A 26,211-nucleotide genomic window follows, 5' to 3' on the forward strand; every position below is an offset into this window, starting at 1 on the left:
CTTGGGGACGGAACAAGGTCCAATATCTCATCATTTTTGTATAGTTGTAGGTTGTTTAATATTCATATTACTGTAGCTCCCAAACATAAAACAGTCTCAGGTCTCCATTGCGCTAGATACTGTAGAGTGCCCCCAAAGGTGCTTATCTATTAAAGGTATACAGTAGGGTTCTCCTTCAGCTTTTGAGCCACCACCAGAGCCCCCAAAAATTAACAGAAAAATCTTACATGGGAAATGTTGAAGATACTGATTCTACAAGCACCTGCCGTCGTGCTGAATCTGTCAGATAAACTGTGTGGAGAGGATAACTATTTGGCTAGGTAAAGTCATAAAACTGTCTGAAGGTTGTCAAGACAACCTTCAATCATAGTTTGAAAGACAGTTATAGTCACTGCACCATACATCAAAAAAGGAGGAACAGAATGGACCAGATTGCTGTTGCAGCAACAAGCAAGACCAATTATACCCTTGAGACATTCAAGTTTACCGTAGAACAGAAGCCATCACTATGGTGCTGAACTGAACTGACAAAAAGGTTGTTGTAAGGAGAATGAAAAAACTGGAATTCACTATCAGCTGAATGATTGTTTAGCTAGGAAGAAGACATTTTCCTTAAGTTCAATATCAAAAGCCTGCCAGTTCCATGGAGATGATCTCAACCTGTGTTCTAAGTATTGCTACATTAAGTGTAAGATGATCCAACAGACAATACTTTAAGAATGGGTAATGTATAGATTTATGGCTAGTATTCCTGTGTAAATTGAATACTACTTCACTGTCAGACAGCTTAAGTCAAAAAGATGGTGACTTGAATTTTAAAGTAATTGTATTAATTTATGCTTAAAATCAACAGGGATGAAAGACTAAAACTACTCATAATCTGCTTTATAAACATCCAAAAATTCCACAAAAGGTCTCTTATGTATATCTGCAGACATACGCTCAGGATAGCCATTGATGTACCTCAGCAGTTACCACAAAGTTTGGCAGTTCATTTCATCCTAAAGAATTATAAGATATTTTAAAAAGTGTCTTTGCCACAGAATGTTGTTGCATATTGACTTAAAATTGGATCTTATCTATTTGGTATTGATGTAGGCCAATGCTGTAATCCAGCATTGAACTCTACCATATGCAAAGTACTAATTAAAAGAAACACACAGTATCATACATCAGTGAAATAAATTGTTTTTTTAACATGAATATCCAGTTAAGCATCCTTATCTATTGCAGTTTCATAAGAAGCTCAAGAAAATTTAGTTGCTTGTTGTACAACTGTCATTTGCTGGCAATGATAATCCTATAAGAAGAATAAATATTTGTGATCCCAAATGCTGGCACAGAAAGATACTTCCCCACGATGCTTAAGCCATTTTATGTGATTAACTTTTTCCTAGTTGTAACATTCATATGCCTAGGTCACTGGGTCATCAAACATTCATAGCAAAAGAATGAAATACTATTAACCTAATTATTGATTCTTGTGTGTGAATATTATACAAAGATAGGATAGTACCACTGAATATGATGATCTGAAACTTTCACAATACCACATTTAACACTAGAAGTGATTGACATAAGTGAAAGAGACCAACAGTAAAAATACTCGCTTTTGTTCAGGGAAAAGCAAATATTTTTCTAAATATTCTGGCATAAATCACATCTCTTTGTTGCAGGTTACATGGCTGTACATTATACAGTTAACTGGCATACTACTGGTCTGTGGTCTACAGTTCTTTAATTCCATGATTCTTGGATCCCTACTTATAAGTTTTAATGTGTCAGTCTTGCTAGCAAGAACAGTTCAGGTATGTGCTCAAAACATTTTTTGTTTTGTAATAGTAAACAAGCAGTATGACAAATTTAAAAGTAGTTAAGTTTTTAGAATAATCTCTCCCCTTCCTCAACACTCTTAGTCTGGCTATACCAGTACAAGGACAGGAGACATTTGACATAGGTTTAATCAGGCTGCAACTTTATTATTAGATGTCTGGGACTACCCGGCAAATAAAAGTGTACAGTGCAGGTAACCATGTTTATTCCGAAATTACCCATGGGGCTTTTATCAGCTCCCCCTCTTTCTATCCAGGTCCCTCCAGCAAATCCATTGCCAGGACCTTACCAGCCACCCTCCCTCGTAGGAGAGTTAAGGTGGGCTATAAGAATGGGGATCCTATGATTGGTATAGCAGGGAGCCAACCCCCCCCCCCCAACCACCCCCTGTTTGTTCCTTTAACGAATACCTCTTTTTAAATATTTTTCCAAGCCATTTATCCAGTCATTGTATACCTTTCCTATGGAGTACCTGCACTGGACATCTGCCACAAGGAGGCGCCAGCAATTAGTGTGGCTGCCTCTCCCTCAAACCCAGTCAGGTTTACTTCCCCCCTTTTATAGGGCCAAAACAAATGGACTCCAAAGCTTTACAGGGGAACCCCATCCTCCCTGAATAATTGGTGCCCCAGGATGCCCAAGCTGCCCCTTTTAAACCCTGCATTCCTAGGGGATGAGTCAGTGACCATGCTGACCCTTTTACAGCAGTTCCCCCCCCCAACCCATAAAGCACATGTCCCTTCATTCCACCAGCCAGCCAAATACCCCCCTGCTCAAAGGTTCAGGGCGGTCATTTTCTACAGGCTATATTACTGTTGGTTAGACGATTTCCAGCAGAGTAAAGGCTCAGTGATTACTCTTACTCACTGATAATTAACGGATACATCTAAAAATGTTACAATTTGGGAGGTATCAGCAATGTCACAATTCTATACTTGCTATTAACATTTACAAATATGCAGGCGGAGACCCTGATCTTGCAAAGGTATATGTAAGAACAGACCTTTACACACATAGTATCTCGTTGATTTCGGTAGGGCTCAGACAGATCCTTAACTCCAAGCCGTCAGAATCCTTTGTAGGAAGGAGCCCTAAGTCAAACCAGCTGTCTAATTACAGGATCATAGTTCTTGACCCATCCTATGTGGCAGCATAAGACCAGAACTGTGATCTTCTAATTAGACAATGTCTGCTCCCATCCCAAACTGCCTGTGAGTGGCACCAGGAGCATTGTTAAATCTGGAGCTTTAAACTGGGAGATCTTCCAGAAGGCCATGTAGTCTAGCTGATACTCATGTTAAATTAAGAGAATGCCCTTTGCCCCATTGGCACATTGAGAATGTAATGATTTCCACAGCAACCTGGAGAATACACATGGTGGTTAATAATATGCAATAATTTTTAATCATATTTAAACAAGTAATTTGAAGCAGCTTATTTTATCTCTTGTTCCAGATATATAAAAATCCTAAATCTTTTAAAAGACTAAAATACCAATCCATTTAATTTCTAGAAAAACATGAAAACGGGATGCTTGCTTAATAGACTTGGGAAACTTTCCTTCCATGTACTCCTGGTGTTATGTTTGACACTTCTAGTTAATAACTTTATTAAGGTAGGTAAATATGAAGTTTTCTACATATGTAAAGTTAGGAATTAGATAAATATATGTGGTGTAAGCATCTTTGTGCAGTAAATCATGAGATTTCGCCTAATTTAAAACAGTAGATTTTAGGAGCTGAAGAGAGTTTCAGATCTTTTGTCCAAGAATCTTTTTAACCTCTCTTTTCTGGAACCCTCTCATCACAAGTTGACCCCATTTCTGCAACAACTTATGCATGCACATAAATGTATTACTTTATCGGTACTTCTGTGGGAAGAATAAGGCAGATACTGCTTTATAGCACTACAAGACACTCTTGTTACTTGTGAATCTTTTCATCCATTTCTGTTAGACTCAAATTCATTTAAAAAGTTAAAGTGCAGTTCTACTCCGAAAAGTTACTATATAAAAAGACAGCTTTTTACTTATATCTGCTGTGTGTGTGTACACAGAGACAAATCTATACATTTAAAAGTAGGGGGGGGGAAGCTCCTCTTATGATCACATTATTCTCCTGCTAGCACTGTGCAGCTGAGGGAGTGTGACCTGGATTCTAGTCCTTATGTATCAACAATTTGCTTGTACAATAGATCAAAACCTAGCAGACAATGGGACTGAAGGCAGTGGAGTTCCACAAGACACACTTACGGTTAGGGCCCTACCAAATTCACAGCCATGAAAAACGCATCATGGACTGTGAAATGTGGTCTCCCACCGTGAAATCTGGTCTTGTGTGTGCTTTTACCTTATACAGATTTCACGGGAGAGACTAGCAGTTCTCAAATTGGGGGTCCTGATCCAAAAGGGAGTTGCAGGTGGGTCTCAAGGTTATTTTAGAGGAGCCATGGTATTGCCATTCTTACTTCAGAGCTGGGTGGCCAGAGCGTGGCAGCTGTTGGCTGGGCACCCAGCTCTGAAGGTGGCACCAGCAGCTGCACAGAAGTAAGGGTGGCAATACTATACCATGTCTGTGCTGCTGCTGATAGCAGCTCTGCCTTCAGAGCTGGGCTCCCGGCCAGCAGACAGCGCTCTCCAGCTGCCCAGCTCTGAAGGCAGTGCCACCGCCGGCAGCAGCGCAGAAGTAACAGTAGCAGTACCACAACCCTCTACGATAACCTTGCGACCCCTCCCCACCACAACTCCTTTTTGGGTCAGGATTCCTACAGTTACAACACTGTGAAATTCCAGATTTCAACTGTTCAAATCATGAAATTTACTATTTTTAAAATCCTATGACCGTGAAATTGACCAAAATGGACCATGAATTTAGTAGGGCCTTACTTATGGTAGGGCATGATAAAAGTCAGTGATAATAAACCTACTTGAAGGCATAATTTGTCCTTTATTAGTGAAGATGCTTGAAAACAAAAAGAACCCACGTTGACTTTCAGACTACAGACTGAGATCTCAAGACTTAGAGTTAGAAAAGTAACTGGGAACACATGATACAAAAAGTATCGAAAGACAAACATTAAACTTCACAGCGCCATTTTTGCAAAGTTTAGCACAGTAGAAATGCACTTTAAGGCTACAGCTGAACAATTATGAATTGTTTCACAATTTCAGTGTCTAAATATTTTTTTTAATATATGAATTCTTTAAGAGAAGAGAAGCTGTATTCTAATTTCTAGCAGAAAAATGTAACTTTATTTTCTTCCCCAATAGAAAATTCTTAATCTTGAGTCAGATGAACATATATTTAAATTCCTGAAAGCAAAATTTGGATTTGGAACAACAAGGTAGGATATCAGTTAATCTGAAATTTTCAGTGTTACTTCATTATATCAGCTCATTGTCAAAGTTAGGTCTTCAGGTCAACATTTATTATTTGCAACCAAGATCTGAAATAAGTGCATGATATGAACAAGAGGTAGAAATCTTCACCTGTATGCATAGTTTCATGATTGCCTTATTCAATAAGGAAACTGTGAACCTTTCATGTGGCCACCAGTTATGAAATCTATAGTATGACTGTTTTTATTTACTTTCTTTAGAGATTTCGATGCTAACCTGTACCTCTGTGAAGAAGCATTTGGTCTGCTGCCATTTAATACTTTTGCAAGACTCTCTGATACATTACTTTTTTATGCCTACCTATTTGTTCTCTTGCTTATGGCAGTAGCAGCTGCTGTTGTTGCTTTTCAGAATCTCAGGTACTGTGTTTCAGAACTAGATTTTCCTGAATTTTTCTTCAGTAGGCTAAATAACTGACATAGGTGAACACAGCAGTATACAGTACACTTTACCACAAGTACTCAACAGACAATGAAGAGAGAGGTTGTAAAAATAAGAAAGTAAATCACTTCATATCTGAAGTTCAAAATGTAAAGTGTGTAATAAGATTTAGCTGTAATTAGTCTTTATAGAGCCCCAAACTATGTTACTGACTATAAACAAAAAAAAAAAAAAAAACTTACTACAAAATATATAGTGTCTCTAATTCATTCCAGTCCCCCTCTGCAAAGCAGCCAGAGAATTACCAGTTGCTTCCACTTGAGGATCTCCCAATCATGGGGAAGTCCCCAGTTAACAGAGTCTGGTCTATGTCAATTCACCGTGTCCCTGGCACAGGGATAGGTGGGACATGGCTGGAGCATTACTGCATTCCAGCAAGTTATAGTTTGTGACCTACCCCACCGCTATTCCAATCTATTCTAGGGCCAATGTAGAACTGGTCCCAGAATCCAAGAGCTGCAGTTAACTCCTTTGCAGTGCTGTCACACTTGGCTACAGCTGAGATTCTGGGGCATAAGTTTTGGCCCCCACCAAAAAAACCCAACTAAATGGTAAATTTTGTATTGGCAATCACTGAATTTCTCATGTGAATGTGTTTTAGTATTTCCATGATTTGCATTATAGTGTATTGTAAATAACTACACTAACATTTTTATTTATTTTAAAAGTTCATTTAAAAGCCATAACCAACACCCCAGAGATGAAAACAGAAAACCTGACATTTCATTATGGAGGTGCTATTACTGTAATCATCATTATCTGCAAGTGAAATATTTAAACACCATTTTAAGAATGAAAAGTTAATTAGTACTAACATCAGGAGCTTTAGTCTCTATGGCATCAAGAGGTTAAAAATAATTTTAAACTGCATGCAAATGTGCAATTTTAAAATAATGTATTGCTAAGCCTAGCACAGCACTGATTTTTTGTTTGTTCGTTCAGTGGTTCAGCTAATGTCCAATCCATGGATAAAATGGAAATTTGCACAATACTACTGAAGCCTGGAGCTGCCTACAACTTAATGCACACAATTCTGTTTGGATGCCTGGCTTTAAGCACAATGAGGTATTTTAAAAAAATTTTATTGTCTCTGCAAGCTGTTGAATATTTAATATCTAACACACTAGTCATAACCCCCATGCAACGCTCTGCTTTCTCCATCTTACTGCCTGCTTGCTGGTGCAATTAACCCTTCCCAACAGGATCTTTCCCAAAACAGTCAGATCACAGAGAAAACACACAATTTTGGGGGCAAAGTATTTCATCTCAAGCCTTTGTGACAAGCTGCCAAATTTGATCTTTTAGTCAGTTACTTCTGCTATGATGCCAATCCTCAGTGTCCTCGGAACACAAGAAAGTTGTGTTTGAAGTTCCTCTGAAGTTACTGACTAGACAAAATATTTTTCATGATTGTACATAGGCTTGGCAAATTAAATTTTTATTTTTGTAGGATTTCAATTGATATTCATGTTGATTTGTAAGCATTTTTTTCTATTGCCAACAATTTAAATTTTCAAATTTTCATGAAATTTTGTGGGGGTTAGACAATTATTTAATAGCAGTAGACATTGAGATTCAAGAAGTTAAAGCTTTATAACAATTAAACACGTTGTCAACATCATATGTCAAATATGCAAAGTAAGCATTCTTAAACTCTAAAAAAGTTAAAGGATCATTTTTCTTACTTCACTTATATGTAAAATTATTATCATTGATGAAAATGTCATTGTTTTGTGAGTATTTTGTAAAATAGACTTTTACCAACATTTACTTATAAAAAATTTCAAGCCCTCTTGTACAGTAGTATAGCTCCATATGATCAATGAAAACTTGCTTGTCTTCCAGAATGAAGTACCTTTGGACATCCCATATGTGTGTATTTGCTTCTTTTGGTTTGTGCAGTACTGAAGTTTGGGGATTTGTCCTGAAATCTGCTCATCTCTACACACCACAGAGGGTTAGAGCTATATTTCTTATGACAGTATTTGAAATTCTGTATTTTCCCATAATTAGACAAATGAAGCTTCAGCCTTTTAAAGGTAGATATGAAATGAATCAAAATGTTTTTAGGCCTCTCACCTACACTACATGAAAACATTTAAAAAGCACTAGTTAATACTACTAAAATGTGTATTCAGATAAATGATTCATTTTAAATTTAAACTAGTATTTTCCTGGGGTTTTATAATTTAAGCAATGCCATTTTAATGCACTAGGTGGCAATATAGAAGAAGCTGTGAAGGCTAGTAACATCTTGACTGAATAAAAATCATAGAATTTTTTAGAATTAATCAGCAGTTTGAAGAGAGACTTAGAATTTGATTATTATACTGTACAGTAGATTTTTTGAACTTCATAGGAGATTAAAATGCATAAGTGTAAAGTAACATTTTGTGGTGGTTTGAAATCCTTCTATATAGAAGGATTTCAAATGCTATTGGTCTTTAGCTCAGAACAAATAGGCCCTGATCTTGAAACGTGATCTGCACAGGCAGATACTTATGGCTGTGCAGATTCCATTACACGGTCAGTGCATCAATCATAAAGGAAATATAAATGTTCATTTATATCAAAACACTTTAAATTTCGCTAAAAAATCTAATCAATGTTTGTTTTGGGTTTTTGTCCTAGCTATGGGTCATTAGGTATTTGGTACCAATAATCACATTGCTGTACCTTTCTTATAAGGTAAGAAATGTTTTCGTCTTAATATTTTGGTATTTTTTCCCTCCTGGGTAAAAAAAAAAAAATGAATTTTTTTAAATTAAATTCCTGATTGTAATAAGAGAAGTCTGAGATCCATGTTTCAGATGTAAAAACATATCCCTGTTTTTCATATTGCCTCAAAACTGTACATTTGAAAATAAATACTGGGTGAGAGAGGTTTTAGCTAATAGCATGAGATTTATGGCTGAATTTTAAGAAAATGATGTAATTGCATGTGTAAAAATATTGATTGCCTGTTTAAATTGCATATGCATTTACTCAAATGAACAGTTGCATCTGACTAATTACTTGCATCCTAAGATACTACAAGTGCATGTGCAATTGTGGTAGTTATGTGTGCAAATTATCAGTTAGAAATGATTTTCATTCCTATATTCTGAAAATGTAAGCTTATATGTGTTCTAATTTTAAGTACTTATAGGTAAGTTGCAGTTAAGATACAGATTGTTAACTGGTGTAATGATCCATTTTAGGAGAAGAAATGATTATCTTCTACTCTACTGCTGTATTTCATCTTATGCAATCTTTGAAGTAAATCTACAGAATTAAACGAGTCTAAGATTTGTGTTATCATCAACCCTGTCTCAGGAGCAAAAGATAACAAGGCTCAAGCTTTTATATGTAAATACATGAAACACCAAGATAAAATAAAGTTCCAAAATAATGGCATATATGAAGTAGACAATTAGTCTGATCAGCCTGTCATATCACAGAGATTTAGATCATTAATTTAATGGAACACCGACAACTGGGCAGGCCATTCTTTTAATCTATATTTATAGAAACAAAAAAAAAAATTCAGGAGCTACTTTGATGTAGAAATTATTTCTGCTATCCCCAATGGGAGACAAGAGGTTTCCCTTGAAATCATTAGCTTCAAAGAAACTCAAGGTGGAGCTTATTATCGGAGTTAAAAAAAAAAAGAAAGGGAATCTTCATAATAACCAAGGAACTGAGCATAATATTCTTCATAATAAACCTAGGAATAGAGAAAATTCTGAAGTTCTGTGAAGTCTCCTTGTGAATTTTATTAATTTATTTTAAAAGCAAAAAGTAAATACAGTTCAGAGGCAAAATGGAAAGTCAAACTATTGACATAATCTAGACCACTGTGTCCCACTAGGTCATGGTTCTTTTTCCTATTTCGGCAGATGTGGTTTTGTTTTGGTTTTTTGCACATTTTTAGGGATACTGTTTTTTCCTTCCGGAGTGCCAGTTTAGGAAATGTAGCACCTCTCCACATCCCAGAGAATGGATGGGATGTATCCATTTCTATCCATGCTAGATGTGGCAAGTCCTTTGTCTGTAGGATGCTGTCTCAGGTAACACATCAACTATGAAGACATTCAGTCCAACTTGTCACAAGCTGAGATCTTTGAATCCAGTATCCATTTCTGAAGTTTCATTGAAGCATATAGGGTCCAATCCAAAGTCCACTGAAGTCAACAGGAGACTCCTTTGACTTTTATGGGCTGTGGATCAGGCCCATAGATGTGTTCAAGCTACCTGAAGAGCCCGGTATCCAAATAGTGTAAGTATTAAGGCTAATTCATAGAGTTTAAGATCTTAACTCTGCAAGGTACTGAATGTTCAATGTGAGTAAACAGATTTAGCTCCTCTCAAAATCCTCAGCATCTTTCAGGATCAGACCCTTAAGTAAGGGCTTTCCAAAAAGGGGATTGAATTCTCTGCTAGCTAAGACGCAATTTAAAAAACTTGGAAAATGGCAATTCCCCAAAATTCTGACTATTACTACTCCCTCGTCAGGGCTGAAAACGTTTCAACAAATAGATTAAAATGCTGTCAGTGAGCCAATCCTCAGAGTATGGCCAGAGACAGCGGTTTACCTCTCTACTGAGAGAGGTCCAGAATCTTTTCTTTCCATGACAAAGGAATGGTTTATTTATATCGCCCATCCCAACCTTTGCAACAAAGCTGAAGGTGTAAGTTGATTCTGTTGTATGTCAAGACATACAATATTTGCTTTGCACCTAATAAATTATTCTTTTCACACACCACATGTTCACAGACTGCATAAACATCTTCCATATTTATTATATGTAAAAATAACGTTTAAATGGCCATCATGTCTGGTTCTTGTGAAGTAGTTGTAAGCAAAACCATTTAGCATAGCACTTTGAGATTACACTTATTAGAGGAAATATGCATTAGTCCCCTCCCCTAAACCAGCAATTTTATGGGATTATTAACCTAATCCTGACTAAGCTAATAAAAGCTTCTTTTAAGACATGTGGTTGCTACAATCCCAGATACTTTGCCTGAAAGATTATTTATTCAGCTACAGCTGTGGCTGCAACACTAGCCAGCTTTTAGATTAGTTATATAGCACATCTTGAAACCTACAAGACATCTACATTTCCATTCACATGAATTTTCTACATTAGTGTACTACAGACTACAACTTTCACATAAAACTGCGTGCTGGAGGATTTCCATGCGTAATGTTGATTGCACTTATAGTTCCATTCCATATTTGTCCAGCATGTTATTGCTTCAGCTTTGAGGTTTAAAGGTTTGGGGGTGGGGGTTTAAAAATCAAAATTTTTAGTCATTATCCAGGTTGTTTAATGATTTTATATGCATTCTTTACAATTTAAACATAGAAGATTATCAAATTGTGTTTGTATGAGTCAGTTATTCCTAAACAAATTGTTGGGAATTCTGGACTTAATCAGATTTGTGGCCTTAGCAAGTCCTATTATGCCATGAAATCCTGACGTTGTGTTTCAAATAAATCTATGTCTTGAGAAATTTGGTTGGTGAGGGTACAAATATCTTTATTGTAGTCCATTATGCCTACGTCTTACCAGAGACAGGCATCTTTAACAATGTAGTCTGTAAGATTGAGGTTCCATAGAAATGAGGAAAGGACAATCTTATTTTTATAGTTATGATTTCCAGCCTAATATCCCTATGGATGATATTTAACATCCTGGTTGCTTTCATCCTTAGGCAGACAGAGACAGTATGAATAACTTTAGCAGTTCTCCTTTCCACAATGAAGCCAAAATGTAGATGCTTAAATATATTCACCTAAATAAGTGGCCTGATGTTTGACACCTCTAAAAATACTGGCATCACTAACCAAGACCAAACAGGAACCGCAGGTGCTCTGCACTTCTATTAAACTGGCCTCTTAAATTTTAAGCCCTCAAAATTGAGCATTTTGGTTTAATCATTTTATAAGGGAAGTCTGCAAGCTCCTTAAATTTACTAGCAGACCAAAGTGGGGAATAAGTTTCAAATTTGAGGGACTCTCAGAGGACACATACTGACAGCAGCCCCTCTCTTTTAAACCAAGTGTTATCCAATGTATCTTCTCCAATCTCAACTGCAGCAGCATCAGACTGGGAGCGAAGCAGTCAACACAGTAGATTTAGGGCTTTGTAAGTCATAACAAATAACAGACCAGTAGGCACCCAGTACAGATTCCAAAGCACTCACATAATATCAGCTACAGAAATAAACTGCCACATTCACCACTAGCTTCAGTTTCCAAATATATTTAAGATGTAATCTAATCTCTAGGTGACAAAACCATGGAATGGTCTAGTTAAGTTAAAAAGCCACCTCGATCATTCTGCTCTTATCTGGTCATCTAGCATCAGCTGAGGACCTCAACAGGCCCCAGATTGGCCCTCATATCATTGGCATCAGAGGGGCAGCTATACTAAAGCCTTTCAGCTTGTCTATAAGGTAGAAAAGATCAATACTTCAAACCAGCCATTTCCACTTACCTTGTAATTAAGCTCTGTTCCAATATCCAGAACTTGGTTTGTTCATTTTGTCTTCAGGTTGTTTTGTTTGTAATTCTAGTTCTGTCCAGGAATGATGGATGAGCTGTCAGAGCTGAGAGAATTCTATGATCCAGACACAGTGGAGCTGATGAACTGGATTAAGTAAGAGTATTTTTATTTTATTTAAGTTAAATGCTATTTATAGTAATCCAGTATTCTTATATATAGTGCTCTCCTGTTCCATTTGCCACAGGTCATCAGTGAACTATAGTGACCTATGGGGATAATTAAAGGGGAGTGGGATATCTAGGGACTAGAACATCAGTGACTGTGGAAAACAGATAGCTGCAACTCTTGCCAGCCTGCTGTGCCCTGGTACAGAGTTTACCACTGTTTGGCAACAAGGTTTCTGGAAACAAGTTGTCTCCATTAGGCTCTGTGGGTGGATAAGCACAGATAATTCCCTTGGTTGAAAAGGTGAGAGAATCTTCAGTTTGGAGAGGTGATGGTCAAAACAAAAAAAAACAAAAAAAAAGTATTGAAATCAATGAATCTTCATGTGACCTTTCGTATCTCCTTGGATGCACTTCTGCTTCCTTTGATCTTTATTTTTTTTAAGATAACATTAAAAAGTGAGGGACATTCACTTGTGAAAATCAGTTTTTACAGAGTATGCATGTGCCAGTCTCTTGCCCTTACTTTAAAATAACTTAATCTATGTATATATTTGTAGTGGCTTGCTGGCACAGGGGCATGGTGGTTTTGGCGCAAAGAGTGGTCTGAATGCTGCACTCAGAACTCACAGCCAAATTAAACCTACACAGCTGCACTGAAGTTAGAATTTAGCCCACCACCTGCTTTGCCAGAGGTGTGAAGAATGTTTGTAGTGAATATTGAACCTACTCAGACTGGGGGTGTACCCCCAGAGCCCTGGTGTTCGTCGTCCTTGGAAATTGCATTTAGTTGGAATTCTCACATAGCCATTTGCAATTTTATTTTTAAAGCAGAGTTGTGTTCTTGAGAAGATATTTTGGAGGTAAAACCTGAACCTGCTGCTTTTTAGCCTTTAAATATTTTGAACACCCTAGTATTGCACTGCATTATATTTTTACTTCCAAGTTTGCTGTTTAATATCCCGCATTTGAATAACTGAAGTTATTAGGGTTGCCAATTTTGGTTGGATGTATTTCTGGAGGTTTCATCACATGACTATCTTTAATTTCTGGAGTCTCCAGGACAACCCTGGAGGGTTGGCAACCCTAGAAGTTGTGTGTGTACAATGTATTGTGATGAAACTAGTCACTCAGCAGTTTAACAGCAACTAACATTTTTCACCCTAGCAGTAATCTTATGAACCATAACGCTGTATTTTCCTACTCTGCAACCTATGAGAATCAATGTAATTATTCACAAGTAAATAGGTTACTAATTTTAGAATGGTATTCTGAAAGCAGGCTCATGTTGTCTCTATCATTTAGAATCTTTGTAGCCACATTGACATCACCTCATGACTAATTTTTATCAGCCAGTGCCATTTAATGCCACTTGTTTATTAAGAATTGGTAAATATTTGATAGCTCGGGTCTCTTGAGTACCATATACAGAGTTTGATATAGATTTATACATAAAATATACATGTGGCTTCGGTCCCAACCACGAACTGGATTTCATTTGATGTAAATCTCACATCTTCCCTCTGCTGAAAATGCTAACATTTTCATTTTAAAATCATGACAGAGTAAATTTTTCTTTAGGATTTAATGTTTTTAGAAATAATATTGGTCACAAATGAAAGTTAGTTAGCTGTGCACTAACTACAATCAAAAACAAATTTATGGCCTGCACCTCAAGGTTGGATTGATATTTTCTTCATTTAAAATGAAGTTGTGGAATCAGAACATTATACTGTACTACCACTTGGCAGTTTTGTTATAGGTAAAGGTCTGCCAGAATTTGCATTCTAAACTCCTGATGTCAAGAATTATTTATTCATTTATAGAAAATGAAGTGTGGCTGAACTCCAGTTGGTCACATATATTGTTGAATTAGGATACCTTTGTTCCATTTTGCAAACCTTTCCACGTCAAAAAGGCCTTTGAGTCTGACAGATCTAAATACAGTATAAAAGTGTCCAAATACACATGAGTGATAGAAGCCATTAGTCCAGTGTTTCTCAAAGTTTTGAACTGGTGACCCCTTTCACATAGCAAGCCTCTGAGTGCGACCCCCTGTTATAAATTAAAAACACTTGTTTATAGAATTTAACACAATTATAAATGCTGGAGGCAAAGCAGGGTTTGGGGTAGAGACTGATAGCTTGCGACCCCCCCCATGCAATAACTTCGTGACCCCCGGGGGGTCCTGACCCCCAGTTTGAGAACCCCTGCATTAGTCTGTCCAGTTTAAAAAAAAAGTCCAAATATATATTTCCACAGATTTACCCCTTATAAAAATATTACAATATTCTTAACAATTGTACTGTTTTGTATCTTTACAACAATCTTTTGCCATGTTTTGGACCATTACTGAAGAATATTGTATCTTTGGGGTTCTGATGTTATACATGCTCTGTTACAAAAACAAGTGAAAAGGAAGCAGGAGTGTATGTACTGGAGCAGTAAACAAAAACCAAAATCAAAGAGGGAGCAACCAGTAGCCCTTAGAGCTCTGTATTCCCATATAGGAGGTATGTTCCATTCTTAGCTTTGGTCTCTTTCCCTAAGACAACATGAACAACATACTCATTTGTGAGATGGGGAAGAAGAGCAGAGTGAGTGCCTCTATTCTATTTACCGCTGGTAGGTGATCTAGGAGTAATGTCTTTTGCCTTTTGAGGGAGATCCTGTCTACAGTTATGGAATCTTTTTTAACCAGACCAACCACCATGCAAAAGTTTGTCAAACCTAAAACAGAGGCCAGGTTTGTTGAAGAGTTTACTGAGATTCAAACCTTTTTGCAAAGTTTGGCTGGATTTCAAGTGCATCTGGGCCAAGTGTTGAGTGAAATTGGCCTAATTTGTGATTGTTTTTGAGTTTCACATGATTCCTATCTGCAAAGGTTCTGGGCCAAAAAGAAAAACTTTTGTGTAAAAAAAAAAAAAAACCAATCAGTAAAGCGAGGCAGTGGTCATATTCCATCTCTAAGTTAAGGACAGCATTTCTACCTTACAGTGCCATTACTGACCTATGCCGCAGTACCTAGTTTCAAAGCTCAAGAGATCTCATACTGGAAGCTAGTGAATATCCCAGGCTTTAAGCAGTGATGCTAACTAGTTTTGCCCTTTTTCCTCAGACTGTTGGCACCATACTTTGAGCCACAGATTCTGATGGCAGACCAATTAATGTGTTAACTGACTGTCTAAAATGGGTGCATGCCCACTTTACAGGTGCATTCAGTTGTGTGCGCGCAAAATTCAAATGCACAAAATCAAGTCTAGGATGAAAAATGCATGTGTTATTTTCTATGTACGTATTTCTTCCCTCTTTTGTCAGTTGCAGTCTTTCCAATCCAGAGGCCAAATTGGTCTTAACAGAGTTTCCTTGAATATGTTTTATTGTCTAAGAATTTCAGCTAATCCCATAATATTTTAATGTGGTATTCTGTGAATAAATGGCATTTTCTTTTCAGGATGAATCTGTTCTAGAGTGCAGTGTTTGGGAAGCCCTTTTCAGAAAACTCTTTCTGTGTTCAATAGATTCCTTCGTTCTTCACCCTCAACTGGTAAAAAGGATAACCTGAGATTTGCCAGTTTTTATAACCTTGAACTCCACAGTCAGCTTTCAGCTGTAGACACCTCTTAATAGAAATAGAGTTACTATTTCTACTGATACAACCTATAATTGCAACGTTTGCTATTTCAGTAGGACCTCCTTAAAACAAATGTATTGGATTTTATAGCAGTTTACCAAGAACAGAAAGAATTACTACCACTTTCTGAAGTCTATGCAGGTTAATCTCAGACCTATAATTCCTATAAAACCCTTTTATTTTCAATGAGTTATTCTGTAGTATTTACATAATTCTATAAATTCTTAAAAGTGTAGATAAAGCAAGGGTTCATGCATTATATTATAGTGCTCAGTTTACCCATTAGTTCAGCAGTAATTAACTTATTGAAGCTTAGAGGTTCAAAAATAAATTAGATTATTTGTTCAAAATGCCATCAGGTCTGCTTGGAATGACATTTAAATTATATAATGTAAATCAGTTTGACCTTTAAGTCCTTGTCATTATTTAGTGACATTTCTTAGAGAATAAATTGTTTGCAGGTTGGGCAGCCTGGTTCTGAGTTTGGCAGAAAGCTATAAAAACAAAATTATCCTTTCATTTTATATATCATTTGTTCAGACATTTGTAAAAATTGCTTCATTTTTCTGTAATAGAGAAGTGCCATTCAGTGGTTTGAAGCATGTTAATTGCTTTAGATAGAGACCACAGCTGTTAGTGGGTGAATCAGGTAGAAGTATTAGTGAAGGATGCATACATGAAATGTTGCAAATCATGCTGTACCTTTAACATACTGGCTATGTGTGTCATGTCCCCCTCTTATGGCTAATTCATAGGATCAAAGCCTGCTATGATGATCAGATGAAGGAATTGCTCTCTTTATCTCAAATGGTGGAGTTCTGTGCTTTGTTTCTGGTTCAGGGTTCAGTCGCTGCTGCAGCTAGTGATGCGGACCATTATACGTGCATACTGCTACGTTCCAAGAGAAAGTAGTTTTCTTTTTGATGGAACATTTATTCATGACACTTGTGTCTTTGAATGTTTTAAGTGCAAATAAAATATTAAAGCGAGTTTAAAGACTTTCAGAATTTCAAATAAAACTGGTTTTATAAGCCACTAAAAATGATTTTTCAGTAAAGCTAAACTGGCATATTAAAAATTATTATCTGTGCCCTTTTTGAAGGAGATTAACATGGAACTGCAAGAAGTTTTAGGAAAGGTTTATGGTAATACTTAGAAATGAATTAATATTTATCTCCTGGAGGGCTCTAGCAAAATGTAATGCTCACCTCTTAACATTCTCAAACTTTATCATGGAACTCCATGAAAAAAAAAAAAAAAAGACTGATCATTTACAGTCACCATTTCATACCTCTTCTAAGATACACCTTTAGATATTGGCAGGTGCATGCACTGGCATGTGAAGAAAGCCTATTTCTGTATCAAGTTACTTGACAATTACTTGATTGTTAGGTTGTGGTTGTGTGTGTGTGTGTGTGTGTCTGTCTGTGGGTATTTATGCTTCAAATTCCCTCCTAATTCCATTTTAGTTTATGCTCCTTTTTATTGTCCTAATCTCACTTTATAATCTGCCTTGGTCACAATCCCTACAAAACACTGGACAAATGCTACATAGCTAGTATCCTGTAACCACTTATTACACTAATCATAAGTCTCACTGCTTCCTTGTGCTCTGCCTTGTTGTATCCACCCTTTGTGTCATCATATATTTACGCAGAAAACTCTGGTTCAGGGACCATCTTTTCATTGTGTATATAATGCCTGGCACAGTAGTGCTGTGATTGTGGCCTCTTGGCACTACCACAATACACATAACAATAATTCACTAATTATTTTGTCTGGGAACTTTGGTGGTGATTTTATGACTGAGGTTAATTTTTCCAGAACCTTATGTTGTAATTTTCTCTCCTTCATGGTAGATATGTGGGAAGTATAGATCCATTTGTTTCGCTTTAGGAAACATTTAATTCAAAATGAAAACAAGGATAGTTATGATGAATGACAAAAAATTCTTGCATTCTGATTGGATCAGTAACAGTGGAGAGCAGTCATTTGGTCAGGAGTGAAAGATTAGAATTGCAACATCTTTTTGATAAGCTACTTTAAACACATGACAAATAGATGCCTACAAATATTCACAGGCTGTGTAAGCTAGAGAATGACATTATAAATTGAAATTAGTAGGCTTTTTCCAAAAAGCCTAGCTCTAAGCAGCTATTTGCATATCTCAAACAATTTAGGATTTCAGGGCCAGATTTTCAGGAAGCCTCTTGAAATGGATGTGCTTACAAATTTTACAGACACAATTAAAGTTTGCAAAACTGACATTTATGCATGCAGTTTACCCATTTAGCAAACAGATTTATTTATGAGGGCCTAGTGTTTAGGAGACTCATTGCAAATCTTTTCCATCATATTTAGTGACTTCAGGAATCAATCACATTTTCTAGAACATTTTGCTACCTGAGATGAAAGATTGGGGGATGGGGGAAAAAATCTCTCTCCTGATCTGTAACTGTGCTGATGCAAAGTGCTACCACAAAGATTTCCTCAATGTTCTGAACATTTGTTTAGGTCAAACACTCCTAAGAAAGCAGTGATTGCTGGGAGCATGCAGCTATTAGCAGGAGTCAAACTGTGCACTGGAAGGATCTTAACTAATCACCCACATTATGAAGACAAGAGTCTAAGGGAGAGAACAAAACAAGTAAGAACATTCTGATCTTACTTTCATCTAATTCCCATTACTATGAGCTGGGTCTATCCCACACAAGCATCTGCGCCCTAATGGAGCGTTGAGACTGAAATAATTTTGTTTACTGCTTCTAGTTTGTTTCCTGGTGCAGTTCAAAGTATTGGTGTAATTGCTGCAATTTTTAATGGTTTGAGGGTCTGCCGATTTAGGGCCAGATTCTGATATTCTTACTGAGAGACTCAACACCAAACTTTCAGCCCATGGGGAAAGAGAGCTAAAGTGGTTTTCAGCCATGCTTGCATCCTTCTATGTAATTTAGACTGTCTTATGGACAGCAGTACAGCCCAGAATCTACACTGTCCTATGTCCTACAGTCCCATCTCCACAGAGGGAGAGCCACCAGCTGCATTGTGAGAATTATCCCCTAGCTGGATCCAGGGCTTTTAGAACCCTTTTCTGTCACCCTGGTGCTTTACCTGGTATAAAAAGGAGTAGCAGTGGGATTCTCACCTGTTGAATAGTACCCTAGATTACACATTTGTGTATACTGAAATCACTGGGACGACATGTGGCATATGGTGCTACTAAACTTGAGTAAAAGCATCAGAATCTGGCTCTCAGAGATCACCTTGTATGATGATGTGGCAGTTGCAGACATAAAAAGTTATGGAGCTAAAAGCCATCTGGTTTAAATATGAAGAGCAAAAAAAAAAAAAAACCCCACAAACTACACACCAAGCCAAAAAAAACAACCCTACCCCAAGCAGAGTTCTGACCCCACAAGGGAGAACTGCAAGAAACTCCATGAAGTCTATTAGGGACTTGGCTATTGCTGTTGATTTTACATGGAAAGCATTCAGGTGCTATGTTGGGTGAAAGGGTAAATCCTTTAGATAGAATGAATATATTTCTGGGGATGGGTCCTGCTTTTGAGCAGGGGGTTGGACTAGATGACCTCCTGAGGTCCCTTCCAACCCTGATATTCTATGATTCTATGAATACATTTTGGAAACCATATGAAAGACGTCTGATAGCTATACAGTAACCAAAGATGACAATATTTGCCTTATACTTGGAAGGTAATTGAGTCACATCTTGAAGGCTGCATTTTTAAGACAAACTTCTCATGTCTCTGGTTCAAGATGAAAAAATAAAGAAATAGAACAAATATACAGTGATAACAAGTCTGTTTTGCTTTTACAACTTCATTTTTCTGTTTTTGTAGGTTTATCAGGTGTATGCAAAGAGATCTCCTGAAGATGTGTACAGTATACTGAAATCCTTTGGAACAAACTATGTAATCTTGGAGGACAGCATATGTTATGAAAGACGGCATAGCAGAGGCTGTCGGTTACGAGACCTGCTCGATATAGCTAATGGTCATGTAAGTATAGTACAAGGTTTTAGAAGGGAAAATGTATTTTGTTTAATTTCTTCTAGGAGAAAAGCAATTAATGTTTGAGTCTGAAGTTGCTAATATCTTTCCCATTTTGCAATGAGGGTGGGAACTAAGGCCCAGTGGCATCATTTTTCATCCAGGAGTTCAGCCTAAAAGGAGCCTTGCTGCTTTAACTGATAGTAGTGGGGGGAAACAATCACCACCTGCTGGACCTCAGGTGAGCACAGCACATGCCTAGTGTTCCCTATGTATAATCTTCCAGAGCCTGGGAGGGTGGAGGCATGGACTCCAACAGGGAGAGAGGATGGCTGTGCCCAGGGAGTTCTCACCTCTTACTAGGAGTTGGCTCCACAGGCTGAAGGCCCTAAACAGACTGCACAAATACAAGCAAATTGCATAGACTCTGTGCCACAGACAAACCAGGGCGAGAACTTAGCCTTTTAACGATAGTGCAGCCAGTGGCACTATTGTAACACCTAACATTTTAATTTGGTCCTTTCTTCCCATTTGGTTCACATTGACCCTTTGAGCATATTCCTGTTTTTCTAATTCCTAGAGTTCCTTGTTATGGCACATAATTGAGTGGTGGTTAAGGGTGTTTCACAAAGCTGTTCACTTTCTTACAGATCATGGATGGTCTAGGAGAGAATGAACCTGATCTGAAAGCTTCACTATATCCTCGCTTCTGTGAGGAAATTAAAAAAAACTTGTCTTCTTATTCCATGTACTTCACTAGAGTGTTTCAGAACAAAACATTCCATGTTTACAAGCTTGCTAAACATAAATAGCATATATGCCCAACAGTGGCTTTTAATTCAGTGTTTTATTGCTAGGACCACTGTGGGAAATGCTGAAGAAGTTTACAAGAAGTGTTACTTTTTTTAGGCATTTTACATTAAGTGTTTCTTGTTTAATTACTGTGATTCTTCAGTTAGTTTTAGACAGTTTAATTTTTATAACATTCTTGACGTTGACAGGGAATTTTCCCTTTTTAGCTGATCGAAAAACGTGCAGAATAGGCAGTCTGCATCAACGCTGCAGAATGACTAATCTATACAATTCTGCTCAGGGTTTTGAATATTTTACTGTACCATGAACATGAGAGAAGTTAGCTGGCTGTAGGCCTTGTTACTTCATAACTAAAATGTGTGTTAGCGGTTGTCTTCAAAGACATTAAAACAGTAAAAACTTCGGTTTCAATCCTACAAGCTCATCCTCGCAGGCAAACCTCTCTGCCCATGCAGAGCCTGTTTTGCCTTCAGTGGGACTCTGTTGGACCCTGGAGCCCACATAGTTTGGATCTGATGGCAGGATCAAAGCCTTTGATAGTGAAAACACATTGGAGACTAGAGTAATCTCCATGTTGTCAAACACTTTTTAATTATACAAAATGTGTGCTGTAGCTTGTTTTTATGCTGATTTAACACGATGGTAGATCTTTGTGTATTTCTTCTGAGGTTGGAGCATGTTTGATATATATAGCACTTTGGTATCCTCTATTAAAAGCAATTTAAAATGCTCAGAACAAGTATAACAAATGAAATACAAAATCCTTCAGGATCCTTATAATACTCCTCCTTTGCTGTATTCTGCTTTCCGTACCACGAGGTTTTTTCCTCTGTTAATGCCACACAGAACCAAGAGTAGAATATCAAAGTTGAGCTCTGCAATGGAGATGAGGGGAGCATTTTGCCCTAAAAATGGCAGCAAAATTGTATGCTCACAGTGGAGTTCTTTGCTTTACGGTATTTGAAGTACCCATAAAACAGATATTTTTAAAACAAAACACTGTCACTGTTTCTCTCCTTCTCACCCTTAGATAGTCATTAATTTTGGACTAATTTTGAAGATGATGTTCTATCTTAAAACTTTTGTAAACTTTGTGTTTTGTTTGTAGTCTTTATATTTTTTCCAGGCTAGAACTTTGTGGATTCTATGGAGTTTTTAAATGCCATGTATAAAAGAAGTCACTGTTACAGTACTTTAGTGCTAACATATTGTTTTTATACTAAATAGAGTCTAGGTCTGCTTGCAAGCCGAACAGCACTCTCCCACTTTAACTAGGCACCTACTATCCTCATTTGTTTCCTGTGAAAATCAGAACAGGTAATAATCAAGTGCCTCTAGGTCAGTGCTGAATTAACATTTAAACACATATAGGACTATATGTGGCCTGCTCAAATAATTAATTTATGATAATTACTGTTGCAGTTAATTTCTAATGATGGGAAACTTAAAAGTGCTACTGATAGCATACTCCGCATTTAATCTAATCAAGATGTGTAATGAGATTAACTTTCACAACTGAGCTGTGTTCCAATTCCAAATGATTCAAATGTTAAACATTTGCAGTTGTACTAAGCTAAATTACTGCAGGGATAGAGATGGTTATGTCACATGCTCAAACAATTTTATATTCAGTAAATACTCATTAAGCAGCATTCAATATCTTTCTGAACTTTCATGCTAACAAAAGGAAAGTGTGCTTTAATCAAACTGTATTTAAATCAAACATTGACAGTAGCTAAGTTGTTAAACCAAGCAACTGAAACTTCTGAATAAATTCTGTCCTGTATTCCTTAATGAGGTTGGAGACCACTGCAGTTTAACATAATACAATAATAAAACATTTTAATCGGTATTAAAACTTTAATTAACCCCATAATGATGCATGCCTGTTCTTGCTGACAGTATTGGTCAGTAAATTCATCAATGAGTGCCTTACAATAATTGAAAACAAGCACATGTAAGGTATAGTATGTTTAGACTATGTTGTCTTATTTTAGAATGCAGTGTGGCCTTCTTTTAAGGTGCAGTTACTTTGCTCTAATTACACTTAAATATTCCAACATACATCAGTCTTTTGATTTTGAGAGTCTTGCTCATAGGTATAGTATAATCATGACTGACATTAATTATTTTAAATACATTGACATGTTATAATTTTAATACCGGTTGTATTTAATGTTGCCAAAACAGAGCTGAAGCCTTTTGTAGAAACTATGAAGTGCCAAAAAAAGAAAAATTTACAAGGTAGAGTCCAAGATAGCTTTGTTCTTTGCAGATTATAAGAAACATGCTTCTTGTTATCAAGACATTATCAGCATAGGATAGTATTGTTTTTAGAATACAAAATTCCCCAAAGGCATCATAAACATTTGAAGCATTATCTGCAAAATATTTAGCTCTTGAAGTTAGCAGTTGTTAAGGTCTAAATGGTTTGAGAGGTGTGTCATTTTAAACATTCCAACTTTTCTAGACCGTGAAAGAATAAATTATAGATGGAAAGGCATATTTAAATGGCTAAGTAATACTCTATTCATATGCTTGTGCTATCTCCTTAGAACAGAAAGTAAGGGAAAGCCAGGAGAAAATAATAGGAGCAAAACACTTACCAGCTCAAAGGAAAGGCGCTGCAACTAGCAGTACTGTGCTCTAAGGTAACCATTTTAGTACTGCAGCTTACTGTCTTTCCCAAATTTAAAGGACTAACTACAAGAGGAGAGCATGCTGGGAAAGGGTGATCTCGAACAGGACAGCTCATTGATGACCAGGCAGCTAACAGACACCACTCTAGTAGTGGTTGATGGTAGGAAAAAAGGCTAAATTTCCTATTCTCTGGAAGCCAGGATTAGGGCGCAAGAATCCCTGAGGCTTTCCTAGTCTGGTGCTTTTTGTATTTGTAATAATTATGTCCTCCTTTTTCAATGGTTTGCTATGACATATGTTCATGCATTAAAATCTGGATTCCTTTTTGACAACAACCTCTGCCTCTGATTGAAATTCAGCACCCTGGAACATCTTCACAATACCAAATGGCTATCATGGCATTTCTCTTTATTTATGCTAACTCAGATGCACCTCCATTTGCTATAAAACCTGTTGTGCACTGAGGGAAAGCTATAGATTACTAACTCAGTGACTCCTTGAATATATTGCATACTGTGCGTGACCACAGTAAGAACAGATACAGTTTTTGCCATAATACATCATTTGTAAGTGCAGAGGAATCGTTAGATCACAGAGCTGAAACATCATCAGGTGAGAAAAGCCTTTGGGGTTCAGAAGTACATTGCCCTTTCTGATTTGAACATTCTAATGGTGAGATCTCATATACAATTGTTTTATAATGTGTTGTACTGAGATGTTATGAATATTGTATACTAAATAAAGTTGTGTCCTTTTAAAATCATATCAGAGAGCCACTTTTTGTTTTTACGGTGAGGTGGGGAGGGAATGGCAGCAGCTTTGAAACCTGTCCTTTGTTCAAGTCTCCTATGTTCTTTCATAAAAAGAAAAGGAGTACTTGTGGCACCTTAGAGACTAACCAATTTATTTGAGCATAAGCTTTCGTGAGCTACAGCTCACTTCATCGGATGGGTTAGTCTCTAAGGTGCCACAAGTACTCCTTTTCTTTTTGCGAATACAGACTAACATGGCTGTTACTCTGAAACTATGTTCTTTCATGTAAGCTACGTCCCAGTGAAAACAGTTTTGACCTTCCCTTAAGCTTATTATATGACATGTGGAGTTAATATTTTTTTTTAAATCACCTTTATGGTTTGACAGCATATGAGTCACTTTTATTGAATTTCCAAGTTAATGATTTAGTAGTAGTGATTTTTCCCATCACCCAGTGCACTTAGCTTAAGTGAGGTCAGCAGGCTGTCTTAGGAAGTTACACTGACAGTAGTAAATATAATTTGCTTTGAGCCAGAGGGATCAGCTGCTGCTTTTTTTTTTTTTTTAATTTCTTAAATGTTGGTAATTTTATGTTGTAGAAAGACACATTTATTCTTTGGGGAGGAACAACAGAGAATAATTGTATATGGCAGGTGCCTTATTTGAATATGCAAGACCTCTAAGATAGGCATGATTTTAAAAATACAGAAATAAGTTCTGTTCTAGAAATGGGATATGCAGACATGAACAGGAATGCAGCAGAATCATGTCCCATTCCCAGTTTTGCTTTTGGTGCTTGACTAAAACAAACTTGCATGAATGGTGCAAGAGGCTTTTTGCTAGTAGAGTGACTTAGGGGCAAATCAGAGATTCAATGAGACTATGAATTTTAATTAATAGAATTTAATTATTATACGTAATATGTGTATATTGAATTTTCTAGACTAGGTTAAGTAGTCCTTTTTCAGTGTCTTTTCTTAATCAGGATCGTCCTCTCTCTAGTTCATCAAAAGTTATTAGTAGATTTTGCAAACCACTCAAGCAGACTCTCTCAAGAGATATAATGTCAAACTGTCTACTGTTTTACAAATCAGTGCAGTGTTCATAATTCTCCTAACTCCACTCCATGTGCTAAGAGTGCAAATGATGCCAGTCTTGCCTCTCTTTTGAATTCCTTGGTCTGGCCTAGTGTTACAAAGCTAATGGCAGCCGGTTTTTCAATGACTTGGCTACATGTTATACTTGGAATGTCATTTTAAAAGAAAAACCATGAAGATTAATTTATCTGACAGGCAGACAGATTAAATACTAATATCCACAAGATTATTTAAATTTCAGACCTATACAAGTATTTTATAGGAAATAAAATGTTCTTACTACATGTTAGAGTCTGTAAAGAACTTGGAAGGAGATTAGTAAAAGTACCAGATTATTGAAAATCCAACTACCTAGGGACCCACTGATTTTTTTTTTTAATTTACATTTTTTCTCTTTTCTGGCTGCAGGGCTTTTTGCAGTCAAGCCAGATGTCCCTGTTCTTGAGAGATGTCAGTGTCTCTCTATGATAAGCTTTTTTTGTTAAGAAATAGAGAAATATTTGTGCATAGGAAGGGGGAACAAACTAAGAGACAGGATTTCAGGGATTGCATGGTAATTAGAACAGCAACATACTAATTGAAGCAGATAAATGAATTATTAGCAACTCTAGTAGTAGGAAAGGTGGATTTTTTAAATTAGGGAATGACACCTGCAAACAATTATATCTTATTACGGCCATTAAGGATATTTATGTTATGTTCATTGAGCATTTCTTTCTGTTAATGATTTTCATACTATCTGACCTTTGTATTATTCTGCATGCACTCTAAGTGCTGAGACTGTGTGTTATATATATATAAATATGCCAGTCAGCTTCTTACAGTGTGCATGGTCACTTGTCTTGAATCACAAATTTCAGAAACAAATCAATGTGTTGCAAGGGAAAAAAACATTTATACCAAACTCTGTTCTTAGTGTGTATGGATCAAGTTGG

The 26,211-nt window shown here is 36.8% G+C and overlaps 1 protein-coding gene across 4 annotated transcripts in view; it reads left to right on the top strand.

Annotated features, from left to right (window-relative positions):
• Nucleotides 1-24,191, top strand: part of DPY19L3 (dpy-19 like C-mannosyltransferase 3) — a 51,739-nt gene extending 27,548 nt beyond the window's left edge. For 2 of the 4 annotated variants that reach the window (XM_073307827.2, XM_073307831.2), the window contains 11 exons: nt 1,677-1,808; nt 3,347-3,448; nt 5,102-5,175; nt 5,431-5,589; nt 6,614-6,736; nt 7,517-7,628; nt 8,303-8,359; nt 12,236-12,318; nt 18,478-18,610; nt 19,824-19,982; nt 20,624-24,191. In XM_073307827.2, coding sequence (XP_073163928.1) covers nt 1,677-1,808; nt 3,347-3,448; nt 5,102-5,175; nt 5,431-5,589; nt 6,614-6,736; nt 7,517-7,628; nt 8,303-8,359; nt 12,236-12,318; nt 18,478-18,610; nt 19,824-19,982; nt 20,624-20,785 — 1,296 coding nt within the window. In that variant the 3' untranslated portion in view covers nt 20,786-24,191. The remainder of the gene's footprint in view (nt 1-1,676; nt 1,809-3,346; nt 3,449-5,101; nt 5,176-5,430; nt 5,590-6,613; nt 6,737-7,516; nt 7,629-8,302; nt 8,360-12,235; nt 12,319-18,477; nt 18,611-19,823; nt 19,983-20,623) is intronic. The other 2 variants (XM_073307830.2, XM_073307829.2) reach the window with 2 other exon arrangements.
• The last annotated feature ends 2,020 nt before the right edge of the window (nt 24,192-26,211 follow it).

Source organism: Lepidochelys kempii, chromosome 12 (genome assembly GCF_965140285.1).
Source record: "Lepidochelys kempii isolate rLepKem1 chromosome 12, rLepKem1.hap1, whole genome shotgun sequence".
NCBI lineage: Eukaryota > Metazoa > Chordata > Testudines > Cheloniidae > Lepidochelys > Lepidochelys kempii.